Raw genomic sequence first — 13,768 nt, 5'->3', positions numbered from 1 at the left:
TATAGTTAGAAAGTCTCCTGCACTCCAGGGTTATAAACTATATCACATTTTCTTTTAAACCTTATATTTGATACATTTAGATTTATCCTGTTTTAACATGTGCAGTAGGTATCCAGTATTATTTTCTTTGTGGTAACTGCTGAGGCTGGCGGGTCACGAGGTCAGGAGTTCAAGGCCAGCCTGGCCAACATGGTTAAACCCTGTCTCTACTAAAAATACAAAAATTAGCTGGGCGTGGTGGTGGATGCCTGTAGTTCTAGCTACTTGGGAGGCTGAGGCAGGAGAATCGCTTGAACCCAGGAGGCAGAGGTTGCAGTGAGCCGAGATGGCACCACGGGACTCCAGCCTAGGCGACAGAGCAAGACTCCGTCTCAAAAAAAAAAAAAAAAAAAAAAAAAAATTTTTTTTTTGTGGTATAATACTCATAACATTTACTGTTTAACTGTTTCTAAGTGTGCAGTTTAGTGGCATAAAGTACATTCACATTATTGTCTAACCATCACCATCCTCGATGATCCATAACTTTTTTATCTTCCCAAACTGAAACTCTGCCCATTAAACAGTAACTTCCTGTTCTCTCCTCACATGCGAAGTCCCAGGCAAATACCATTCCACTTCCCGTCTTTATGAATTTGACTTTTCTAGGTACCTTCTATAAGTGGAATTGTACAATAGTTGTCCTTTTGTGATTGGTTTATTTTTCTCATAATGTATTCAAGGTTCATCCATGTTGTAAGCACGTATCATGTGTTTCCTTTTTAAGGCTGAATAATATTCCATTGGAAGTATATATCATATTTTGTTTATCCATTCACATGTTGATGGATGCTTGGGTTGCTTCCACCTTTTAGCTATTGCAGATATTGCTGCTATGAACATGCATGTACAAGTACCTGTTCAAGTTCCTGCTTTCAGTTCTTTTGGGTATATACCCAGAAGTGGAATTGTTGGGTTGTGTAATTACTGTATTTAATTTTTTGGAGGAACTATTGTATAGTTTTCCACAGCACTGCACCATTTTAAACTCTCACCAGCATTGTACAAGGTTTCAGTTTCTTTACATCTTCCCCAACATTTGTTATTTTCTGTTTTTTAGATAATAGCCATCCTAATGGGTGTAATGGGGTATTTCATTCTGGTTTTGATTTGCATTTTCTTTATTATTAGTAAGGTTGAACATCTTTTCTTGTGTTTATTGGCCATTTGTATATTTTCTTTGGAGAAATGTCATTACAAGTTCTTTGCTGATTTTTCAGTTGGGCTTTTTTTGATTGTTGTGTTGTTCTTTATTCTGGATATTAATCCCTTACAGATAGTGATTTGCAAATATTTTCTCCCATTCTGTAGATTGCCTTTCCACTGTTGATAATGTCCTTTGATACACAAAAGTTTTTAATTTTGATGAAGTTTTTCTCTTTTTTTCTTTTGTTACTTGTGCTTTTGGTGTCATAGCCAAGAGATCATAGCCAAATTTACTATCATGAAGCTTTTCACCGTATGTTTTTTTTCGAAGAGTTTTATAGTTTTAGCTCTTGTGTTTAGGTCTGTGATCAACTTTGAGTTAACATTTGTGTATGGTGTAAGGTAAAGGTACAACTTCATTCTTTTGCATGTGGATATCCCGTTTTCCAGCACCATTTGTTCAAAAGACTGTCCTTTCTTCATCTTAGTTGTTATGGCATCCTTGTTAAAAATCACTTAATTATATATGTGAGAATTTATTTCTGGGCTCCTGATTCTGTTAGTCCTTATGCCAGTACCATACTGTTTTGGTCACTATAGCTTTGTAGTAACTTTTAAAATGAGAAAGTGTGAGATCTCCAACTTTGTTCTTTTTCAAGATTATTTTGGCTATTCAGGATCCTTTGAGATCCATATGAATTTTAGGATGGATTTTTCTATTTCTGCAAAAATGTTATTAGGATTTTGATGGGAATTGCTTGAATCTGTGGATCGATTTGGGTAAACAGCTTTCAGATATGAAAGTTTGTCCCAAATCTGAATTCTTAACTAAATGCAATTATCCAGATGGCAAATTTAAGAAAAAATGAAGCCATTTAAACTTATTTTTAAAGCTTATTAGGAGGCAATGAGATCAGGTTGTTTACTAGCTGTCCAGAAGAGAGTTTTTGCTAAATGTAACTTAGAGCAGGGGAGAAGCTGCTTTTATGAATTACTTTTTTGCTTATTTTTTATTGTAGTTTTATAATACTTTTTTAAAAGACGGGGTCTTGTTCTGTTGCCCAACTGGAGTACAGTGGGGCAGTCATAGCTCCTCCATGGCTCAAGTGATCCTCCCTGCCTCCCAAGTGGCTAGGACTACAGGTGTGAGCTGCTATGTCCAGCTGATTTTTAAATTTTTTGTAGAGATTTGGATCTCGATTTGTTGCCCAGACTGGTGTTCACCTCTTGTCCTCAAGTGACCTTCCTGCTTTGGCCTCCCAAAGTGCTGGGACTACAGGCGTGAGCTGTCACACCCAGCTCATAAATGACCTTTTTGAATATCCAGGAAATCTTTACAGAAAATTGCAAGGGCTGTGGAAAAATAAATTATACTGATAGGATTTATAAATTCAAAGCAAAAATTTATTTTGGAAAAGTGAGGTTAAAAGTGGGTTGCTGGCCACGCATGGTGGCTCACAGCTGTAATCCCAGCACTTTGAGAGGCTGAGGCCGGCTGATCACCTGAGATCAGGAGTTGGAGACCAGCCTGACCAACATGGAGAAACCCTGTCTGTACTGAAAATACAAAATTGGCCAGGCATGGTGGCGCATGCCTGTAATCCCAGCTACCTGGGAGGCTAAGGCAGGAAAATCGCTTCAACCCGGGAGGCGGAGGTTGTGGTGAGCCGAGATCTTGCCATTGCACTCCAGCCTGGGCAACAAGAGCAAAACTCGGTCTCAAAAAAAAAAAAAAAAAAAGTGGGTTGCTGTGATACACTTGGTCAGTATCCTGAAGAACATCATTATTCTTTAGAAAGCAACAAACATGTATATATGCTTAGAGAAATGCTTAATAGGAAAGTCGTTTGAAACCTATTTGTATTATTACAAAAATATATGAACTTTGTGTCACTGAAAAACAAGAGCCTTGAATTTAAAGATAGTGATTATATCCTTAAATTACAATTTAAAAAGTTCATATGTCAAATGCCAATTAGCTGTTAGCAGTTTTTTTTTTTGTCAAAGAAAAAGCGAGAGAAACTTCTACCATCTACTTGTACAAAATTTCTTCTTTATGGTGACTATCGAATTTTTAGAGTTCATAAAAATATCTTAATCAAGGATAATTATAGTTATTTCATGTGTAAAACTCAATAGAATTGGTAGGTTAATGGAGGCTAGTTTACATTTGAAAAGCTTTTATTTTGAAGTTTTAAATAAATTTAGTATTTAATGTACTTTCTAATTTTTTTCTTTTTCTAATAACAATTTTCAAATCTCTTCCTCTCCTTAAATGTTTCTCATCTCATATATGAGCATTAAAGTATTTTTATATGAGCATTAATAAGTATTTTTTTAGTCTGAGATTTCTGTGGTTCTGTTCTTATTTTTAAAATTATTGCAGTGTATTTTCTGTACGCTTATTCTCTGAACTTTGACTTGCGTTTTTTTTTTATTTTCAAATCTTAATTTTTAAAGTTTGCTAATAGTATAAGGCGAGTGGTTTTAAAGAGTGATTTTTTTTGTCATTCACCACTTTACTCCCTGGTGGAGAAAATGTGACTTTTTGAAGGTTGAGCCTTCAAACCTTTTTTCAAGTTTAGGAGATAACTTTATTTTTTTAGATTGTGTCCTGTACCACATTTTTTTTGAGCCAGGAACCAAATTAGTTTTTAGAGTCTAAGCAACTTATGAAGTTAAGTAAACTGTAATATTTCCCCTCATATTTTTTAAGAATTGGTGAAAATATTGTTGTCTGTGATTATTATCAAATGCTGTAATTTAGCAGTCTGCATAACTAATATAGACAGACTTTACATGATTTAGTTCTTTTGGGATATTTAAAATTTAAATCTAAGGTAGTAGAACATTAGTTACTGCTCCCCAAAATGTAGTAGATTATTTTGCTGTGGCATTTAAAATACATTAGAAGTGATTAAATTATGGTATATCCATACAGTTGGATACTATATGCATTTATTCTTGTGTTTTGAGAAAAGCATATTTGTTCCCTTGATTACATATTGACTGTTTTGTATTAGGTTCATTTGATCCTTTTGGTCTTTATTTTGAAAGTAATTCATTGATGAATATACTCAGCCTAGGAAATTTGATTTTGGCCAAGAATGGGGTCTTGATCAGTCTGGTAAGCTGGTTAAATGAATGTTTCTTAAGGGAATTTCTACTGTAATGTGGTCTGTACTTCAAATGTTACTGTCATATTTCGGAGATGATATTTACACACATAAAAATATGTGTGGCTCGTGGTTGAAACGAAGAGTAATCGAAAGAAAGGATGCCTGACAGTTAAAATGATCAGGAAAGACTTCCTGGAGAAGTTTTAAGTTGTGATAAAAGCTTTTTTTTTTTTTTTCGGGAAGGTGCAGTGTGAGCGTAGATAATATGTGAGGGGGGAATAGACAAGATACAGGGGAAAAAAGAGTAGCAGGTGTAGTATGCTTAGAGCTGGGTTTATGTAAGCAACTGATAGCAGATGCTTATAAAAGTTGGAAATGATTATGGAGAACTTCAATATTCAGCTGAAGGAATCAGAGAATGATATAATTGTTCATGTGGATGGGCCTTTAGGAACAATTTTACGATGAATAATTTTACAGAAATGGAAACAAGCTTGTACTTAATCTTGTAGGCAGTAGAGCATCATTTGAAGATTTTTGAGTTAGGCCGTTTGAAATTGGGAAATATGTATTTGGTCTTCAACTCCGTTTTCGGACATACAACTCCTAAAATTCTTAGAAACTCCAAAGTGATGTCTGTTTGAGTGCTAATGGAATGACTGTTGGCTGGCAGCCCCTAGGTAACTTCAAGATGGGGCTGGTCACTTGAAAGACCAAAGCATGATTATTAGTGAGTTGGGACTTCCAGCCCCACCCTCCAACCACTGGGGCTGAAGGGTAAGTTGATCACCAATGGCCAGTGGTTTAATCAATCCTGTCTATGCACTGAAGCCTCTATAAAAACCCAAAGGACAGAGTTTGGAGAGCTTTCAGATAGCTGAACACGTAGAGGTTCTGGGAGGGTGGTACACTCGAGAGGGTGTGGAACATCCACGTCTCTTCCTACACACCTCACCCTGTGTGTGTCTTTATCTGTATGCTTTGCAATATTATTTATAATAAACCAGCTAATGTGTTTCTCTGAGTTTTGTGAGCCACTTTAGCAAATTAATTGAACTCAAAGAGGGAGTATGGGAAACTCATCTTCAAGCGGGTGAGTCAGAAGTTCCAGAGGCTGGGGCTTGTGACTGGTGTCTGAAGAAGGGGGGCAGTCTTGGGGACTGAGCCTTCAACCTGTGGATTCTGATGTTATCTCCAGGTAGATAGTATTGGAATTGAATTACAGAACACCCAGCTGGTGTCCACTGCAGAATTGATTGCTTTTTTGTTGTTGGGAGAAACCCTCCACACATTTGGTCCCAGAAGTCTTCTGTGTTAATTGTGGTGGTGGTGGTGTGAAAGCAGAGGAAAAACAATTTGAGCATTGTTTTTTAGGTATATTATTCTCTTGTCCTTTGTAGGAGTTCTAGAATTGAAAATACTGTTTTGTCCTGTTTTAGGGTATTGTTGGGTATAGCAGCTTGAATTGTGGTGGTGACAAATAAGAATAAAAGTAGAGAGATTAATATGTGGGATCAGACCAAGGAATAGTTAGGTATTAATAATTCACTATTGGTCAGATAGTAGTAGGCTTTTAGGTAGAGTGTTTTGGTTCAACAGTTTTAGACTGCTTTGTATTAAACAAGTTTTTATTTTGGTATAGTATACTAGTCATTTCGATTTGTCCACTGGTAAGGTATTAAACTATACTGGATGGGAAGGAGAGCATCTAATGTAGTAGGAGCAGCGTTAATAGTGGCTTGGTGGCAATGAAATGAGTTGGAGTGTTGAGAAATTGTCAGCTGTTTTTATGATTAGGGAGTTAATGTGGTGTCAGGGCAGCTGGGAGAGGTCAGAGGCCAAATAATAAAGGGACTTTTTTGTATACCTCACAAGGAAATTTTTTGTTTTTCTTTTTTTTTAAAACGTGAACAGTGGGGAACTGTTGAAGAGGTTAGTCGGTAGACTAATGTCACTTTTTTCAACAGTTTATGGTTTCCCCTTATTTTTAATGATTTACTTTTATTTGGCACTTTTTTTTTTTTTTTTTTTTTTTTTTGAGACGGAGTCTTGCTCTATCACCCAGGCTGGAATACAGTGGCGTGATTTTGCCTCACTGAAACCTCTTGTCTTGTGGGTTCAAGCAATTCTTCTGCCTCACTCTCCTGAGTAGCTGGGATTACAGGCGCCCGCCACCATGCCCTGCTAATTTTTGTATTTTAATAGAGATGGGGTTTCACCATGTTGGTCAGGCTGGTCTCGAACTCCGTACCTCAAGTGATCGTCTCTCCTCGGCACACTCAGTTCTTGAACTTAATTTGGAGGCTAAAACATTCCCCAAAGATGTTATTTATCTATTTGTTTATTTTTTGAGACAGAATCTCACTCCGTCTCCCAGGGTGGAGTGCAGTGGTGTGATCTCGGCTCACTGCAACCTCCGCCTCCTAAGTTCAAGCGATTCTCTTGCCTCAGCCTCCCAAGTAGCTGGGATTACAGGTGCCCACCGCCATGCCTGGCTAATTTTGTATTTTTAGTAGAGTTGGGGGTTTCACCATGTTGGTCAGGCTGATCTCGAACTCCTGTCCTGGTCCAGTAATCCACCTGCCTCAGCCTCCCGAAGTGCTGGGATTACAGGCATGAGCCACTGCTCCCAGCTTAATTTCTATAGTTTTAGTAGCGAGGGTGTTTCACCGTGTTGGTCAGGCTGGTCTTGAACTCCTGACCTCAGGTGATCCACCCGCCTCAGCCTCCCAAAGTGCTAGTATTACAGGTGTGAGCCACCACGTCAGGCCCCCAGTAGATTTTTTTTTTTTCATTTTATCTTAGAAAAAAGATTCTTCAGATAGAGTCCAAGAATGTCACAGCAATTACCTGTCTGCTATTTAGCAGTGAGTTTGAATATGGAATAATATAAAATGTTACATTCTCCTTAAAGCCTGCTTATAGTTAATAGCTTTTCCCACATAGCTAAAAAATGTCCTGCTATCTCCTAAGTAGCCCCCACATACTACTTGTCAGAGCTCAGCTTTTATAATTTCTAATCCTTATTTATGTTGTTGTTATTTTGTTAGAAGAATATAGGCCAAATCTGTGACAAAACATTAAATATTATATTTATTTTTGAATAGTAATTAATTTGAATGGTATGAAACAGTGTACAATGAAAACAAATCTTCTCATTTCTGTTCATCACCTCCCCAGTTCCCTTTTTTGGAGACAACCAAAATTATTCTTGTGTAGTCTTCTAGAGATACGTTGTGCCTATACAAAATATTTCATATGTTTTTACTCCTCCCCATTACTTTTATACAGATATACCATACTTGATACGTTGTTCTGTATCTTTGTTCAATTAGTAATATATTTTGGAAATTGTTTCATGTCACTATACTAAGAGCTTCCTCATTCTATTTTTTGTAGCTGCATAATATTCCATAGTATAAACTTAGCATATTTCAATAGTTTCCAGTTTGATTGATATTTAGGTTATTTCCAGTCTTTTGCTGTTAGAAGCAAGATTGTAGCTAATGACCTTGGTTGTGTATTATTTCACATATATTCCTGAAGGGTCAATTTCTTGAAGTGGAATTTCTTTTCAGAAGCTCTGTGCATTTATAATTTTGATACAGTTGTGAAAGTAGTGGTTAAATGAAGTGAAACTGTGGAATTTGGTATATTATTTACCTACGATGGAATCTCACTTCATAACAAATGAAATTCTAAGAAAGAAATGTATAATTGCTAAAATATTAGTGAAATCTTTATAAATTATTTTGTTTTGCAGGTATACAAAACTAGGATATGCTGGAAATACAGAACCACAGTTTATCATCCCTTCCTGTAAGTATTTCTTTTAAGCCACAAATGAGCTGATTTAAAAGATCTCCTTCCCTAATAATTTAAGTAAAAGAAGTAATCAGTTCTGAAATCCTATAAGATTTAGTCCTTGAAACATGATTTGCCAGGTTCTAAGTGTGGCCTCATTTTTGTACCTCCGACTATTCATTTCAGCTTTATGTTTAGCTCCCCATTTGCCATGTCTACTAAATATCTCTTTTTAAAGAAAAAAAGAAATGAGCTGATAATGAAACAGTACCCCAATTTTTAGGGTGATATTGCAGTTAACAGTGTGTGGGTATAACTAATTATCAAGTAGTCCATTCCCCATCATATACCTATGAAGACTGTCCTTTGGTTTGTGGATGTGACTGTTGTTTGCAGGGCCCGTTATCTGTTGACATCCTCACTAAGTGCCCATGTTTCAAAATAAGGGTGGAAGGACAGTATCTCACCTTTAGAGATGTTGACCTCAGCTGTTTTCTGATATCCCATAACCATACTGTTGTATGTCTTTAGAGTATTTTTGTTTTATCCTATTTTTGTTAATCTTGCTTAAGCTGACCATTAACTTTCAGTAGTTTTTAAAAAATATTCTGACATTGGTTTGTTAGTGCTCTTGTTTGTTAGCATAGGTCTGTTCCTTGATTAGCGTACTTTTACACTTTTGACTTGCAAACAGTTCACGTTTTTTGTACATAATATAGTAACACTTCTGATCTATTTGTCTTACAGCCAAATTAAAACTTTTGCATACCAAGTGTCAAACCTTTTGAGCCATTGCTTAGTGGTTCTCACTCCTAGACATTTTAATTTTGAGAGTGTCACTGATTTTTCACAGTCTTATTTATGTGACTGAATTTTTTGTATTTCATTGTTATTCATTTATGAAAATAAGAAAATGGAAAAATGAATATGTAGAGAGTAATGAAAGCAGTGTATGTTTCAGAATCAATGAAGTTGAGAATAAGATAGGAATTGTTAGGCTTTGCCAAAAACTGGATCCTTAGTATCACTTGAGCACTCATTGGACACGAGAGGTCAACTGTTTTGTCATTTGTGTAGTAAGAACAAAATTAAGTGTGTGGCATTAAAGAAATAACACTGTCTGGCCGGGATCGGTGGCTCACGCTTGTAATCCCAGCACTTTGGGAGGCTGAGGCGGGCAGATCACGAGGTCAGGAGTTCGAGACCAGCCTGACCAACATGATGAAACCCCGTCTCTACTAAAAATACAAAAATTAGCCAGGTATGGTGGTGCATACCTGTAGTCCCAGCTGCTCAGGAGGCTGAGGCAGAAGAATCGCTTGAACCCGGGAGGTGGAGGTTGCAGTGAGCTGAGATCGTGCCACTGCATTCCAGGCTGGGGGGTGACAGAGCAAGACTCCGTCTCAAAAAAAAAAAAAAAAAAAGAAAAAGAAAAAGAAAAGAAATACACTGTCAAAATTGCACCTAAAAAGGGAAATGGTTTTAGGGTTTTTAATCTACTCCTCACTTTCTAGAAACAAACTTATTTGACTTGTGCATTTCTCATATTTTGATATACTTTTCTAGGAATTGATTATGTAAGAACTTAGGCTACTACCTAAATCTAATACTTTTTTAAAACCCAGAATGGATTTTAGTTGATATTGATGAAACAGCTCATTCGTGTGAGTCTAGTGGCCTTTATTATTACCTTTTAAATATTTTATTCATGCATGTTTGTTATCTACTGAACATGAAGAATAGGTTTGCTTTTCTTTGTAGTTTTTCTCACATTTATATGTCAATACGTTGATTGTTTTTTGTCTGTTTTAAGAATTCGGTGATACATGTTGGCTTTATTGCTGACTAATGTAGAGGTACTTCTTTGGGCTAGTACTTGACTTTAGTTGTATTTCAGTTTAGTGTTAGACCATTGTGTATGTACTTACTGTTTTCTTTAAGCTACCGTAGCACAGTACCAAAAATTGGGTGGCTGAAAACAACAGACACTTACAATTCTGGAGTCCAGAAGTACAAAATCAATGCGTCAGCAGGGTCATGCTCTTGCTGGTGTCTTCTGGCTTCTGATGTTTCCTCAGGATCCTTGGCTGATAGATGCATCAGTCCAGTCACATGGCTGTCTTCTTGCTGTGCGTCTTTACATCATCATCCTTCTGTGTGTCGGTCTTCAAATTTTCCCTTTCTTTGAGGACACTAGTCATATTGGATTAGGGGCCACCTTGATAACCTCGTTTTAACTGTGAAGACCCTATTTCCAAACACAGTTACATTCTGAGGTACTGGCGGTTAGGACTTCATCGTATCTTTTTGGTGGTACACAATTCAACCTGTAACAGTGCTGACGACTTTTAATCTTTTGTTATGATTGTATATTTCAGGAGACTACTAACGTTATTTCTGCCATCTTAGCAAAATTGGTTTTGGTTATATTCTTAAATGGCTGTGTTAACTTTTTGTTGGAGGCCTATATAATCTTGATTTTTTGAAGCATTGGATCTCATCACTATTGAATCCGTTTTTTATCTTATCTCTCTGCCAAAATATGAAGTCTTTGCTGTGATTAGTTGCAGTATGTTAAAAATTCGTTTGCCCGCTGTAAGAAGGTTTTTGATTTTTGAGTGTTTTTTCTCACCCACCCAGTTTTAATGCTGCAGGTACAGTGTTTATAATTAGCAGATAGAGACATTGCCACTATCTTTTACTAATGAGTATTGATATTTGATATGGAAAGCCTGTGCAAGTGGTCCAAGGTTTTTTTTATATACTTGCATATTTATTTTTAGGAAATTTATAGTGAGTCACCTTGATGTCTATGTACACTGTAAGTAAATTGCTGGAGAGAATTTCTAGCATTTAGAAGGACTAGATGGTGGATTAAAAATTTTTTTTCTTCCAGTTATTTTCTACCCACTTTGTTAAGGATATAGCTGTTACTAAATGAAAGTAACAGTTGAATGCTAGATCAATTTAAGTGCATTCAGACAATTATTTTGAATGAAGAACTGAACTTGATGGATTCATACATTTATAACTTAATCTAAAAATACATAACAAGTTTTAGCTTTCAAACTGTATGCTGGATTTCTGCAATTATTTAAGGATATTGTTGTGGGTTTTATCTAAATGAATTGAGATTTCCTTTTGTATATGTAGTTTAACAGATCTGTATTACATTTAAATTACTAGACCACAATAGTAATTACTGTTACTAGACCCAGTCACTATTACTAGACCCAATAGTGATAGGGTAGAGATGTAAAGAAAGTTTAAAAAATTATCCTTGAAATTTTTTTCTCATTTGTGTTTTTCAGTTTTTTTCTTTGCAGTTGTTCATCAAGCATATGTGGATTTGGTGGGATTACAGTTTTACTGAGAATCAAAAGAAGATTTATATAATTTAAAAAATACATATTTGAAACTTTCCCACAGATGTTGTTTTTCTGGCTTTTTTCATTTGAGGTCTTGTCTCTGAGTGGAAGTTGAGATTTCATTGTGTAAAATGAATTTTGTCACTGGTTTCTTATGACTTTTGTGAATTAGTTTGACAATTTAAATAGGCTAGGTCATGTTTTACTTTGTAGCACTTTGTAATGGGAGAAGTGTAAGGTAAAAGTTTTTCTTATTGGAAGAAAATGAATTCTTTGACATGTCTAACTTATTTTAAAGGTATTGCTATTAAGGAGTCAGCAAAAGTGGGTGATCAAGCTCAAAGGAGGGTGATGAAAGGTGTTGATGACCTAGACTTCTTCATTGGTGATGAAGCAATAGAAAAACCTACATATGCAACAAAGGTATGTTTTTATGATTTGCATAAATAACATTTTCAAAAAATAGTTTGTTCAATGCTTGTGCCCTCTGGAATTCACTGTATAATAGACCTTATTAATATCCTCAAACCTTTTCTCAGTAGAAATTTCTTTTTCCCTGTGGCATCCTTCCCTGTTGCTTTAACTTTTTTTTTTTTCTTTTTTTAAATAACCCCTAAGAGGAAAATTTTAGCCCTTTCAAATGAGCAGCATTTATTTTTCCACACCCACTGGATCTCAGGGCCCTCAATAAAGTTAGCTTTACTTCCACATTGCTACTTCTGCAAACATTTTTTCCCCATCTTTATTCAAACTTATACCATTTTTCTCTTTTTTGAAGTTTATGCCATCTGTAAGTGCTGTTCTCTCCCTCTTTTTCTTTTTCCCTTTTTCTTTTCTACCCTTTTCCCTCCCTCTTTTAATTGAGGTGTAAGTATGTAAGTGTTAATTATACAGTTCGAAGAATTTTTATGACTGTAACCATAACAGGTAAAGATACAGAACAAACCTAGTAACCCTGAAGCTTTCCTTGTACTTGTTCACACAGTCACTACTCCAGTCCCACCAAAAAATAAATGCTATTCTGACCTTTATCATCTTATTTTTTGATATTGACTTTGTCTGATTTGCAAATATCCTCCTTTGTACTTCTTCCCTTCTCATAATTTATTCATTAATGAACAACTACCATGTGTAAAGTACTTTGCCAAGTATCGTGAGTAAAATGGTGTATAAGAAAATTCCCTTGACTGCAAGGCTATTATAATGTGGTGGAAAGGAAGACATTGCAAAAATAATTACAAGTGTGTTGGGGGTTAGAAAAAGGGAAACACACACACAGTGCTCTCTGTATGTATCACAGGAGTAGCTAACCTAGTGTGGGGGATCAGGAATGTCCTCGAGGAATAAATCTTTAAGCTGAGGCTTGAAGAATAAGATAGGAGTTAGCTGCTGAGGTGGGCAGGCTGAGTTGTTTTAGGTAGAGAAACCAATATATGAAAAGGCTTTACAGTATGAGAGGGACTAGAAGTGCATGACCAATATGCCTGAAGCATGGAGAACGAGGTGGAAAGAAGTGAGGAGGCTGGATAGGTAGGCCAGGAAAGAGCACTGAAAGTGTTGTTAGACCATGTTAAAGAATTTGAACCCTATCCTATAGGCAACTTTAATGAGTATACCTAGAGGAATAATTTTTGCGCTTAAAGTGCAAATATTGGAATTTACCTGTTTGAACTTGAATCCTGTCTATGCTAATTTCTAACTTTGTGATATCATTCAGTGACTTAACCTTTCTGAATTTTGATTTCATCTGTAAAATGGAGATATTATTAGTACTTCAGAATTTTTTTCTTTTCTTTTTTTTTTTAAGACAGAGCCTCTCTTTGTTACCCAGGATAGAGTTCAGTGGCATGAACATGACTCACTGCAGCCTTGATATCCCAGTCTCAAGTGATCCTCCTACCTCAGCCTCCCGAGTAGCTTGGACTAGAGATGCATTCCACTATGCCCAGCTAATTTTTTGTATTTTTGGTAGAGACGGAGTTTCATCATGTTGCCCAGGCTGGTCTTGAACTCCTGGGCTCAAGCAATTTGTCCACTTGGCCTGCCAAAGTGCTGGGGTTATAGATGTGAGTTACCACGCCTTGGTCAGTATTGTTATAAGGCTTAAGGAGATGTGTATAAAGAAATTGTTATACTCTAGTGCTTTGAACATAATGATTACTCAATATATGTTGGCTTATTTTACTTAGAAAAGATTACTCAGGCCACATAGACAATGAAGAGAAATTATTTGGGTAAGGTAAGCATGATTCTGGGAAAACCAGATAATTGACTATTGCTATAATCTAAGCAAGA

At 36.2% G+C, this 13,768-nt stretch overlaps 1 protein-coding gene across 1 annotated transcript in view; it reads left to right on the top strand.

The window, feature by feature from the left end:
• Nucleotides 1–13,768, top strand: part of ACTR3 (actin related protein 3) — a 72,387-nt gene that overhangs the window by 15,112 nt on the left and 43,507 nt on the right. The window contains 2 exon segments of the mRNA NM_001132599.1: nucleotides 8,065–8,120; nucleotides 11,772–11,896. Coding sequence (NP_001126071.1) covers nucleotides 8,065–8,120; nucleotides 11,772–11,896 — 181 coding nt within the window.

The sequence above is a fragment of the Pongo abelii genome, chromosome 11 (genome assembly GCF_028885655.2).
Source record: "Pongo abelii isolate AG06213 chromosome 11, NHGRI_mPonAbe1-v2.0_pri, whole genome shotgun sequence".
Lineage (NCBI taxonomy): Eukaryota > Metazoa > Chordata > Mammalia > Primates > Hominidae > Pongo > Pongo abelii.
Note: the sequence above shows the minus strand (reverse complement) of the source record. Positions and strands in the feature narration are given on the sequence as shown.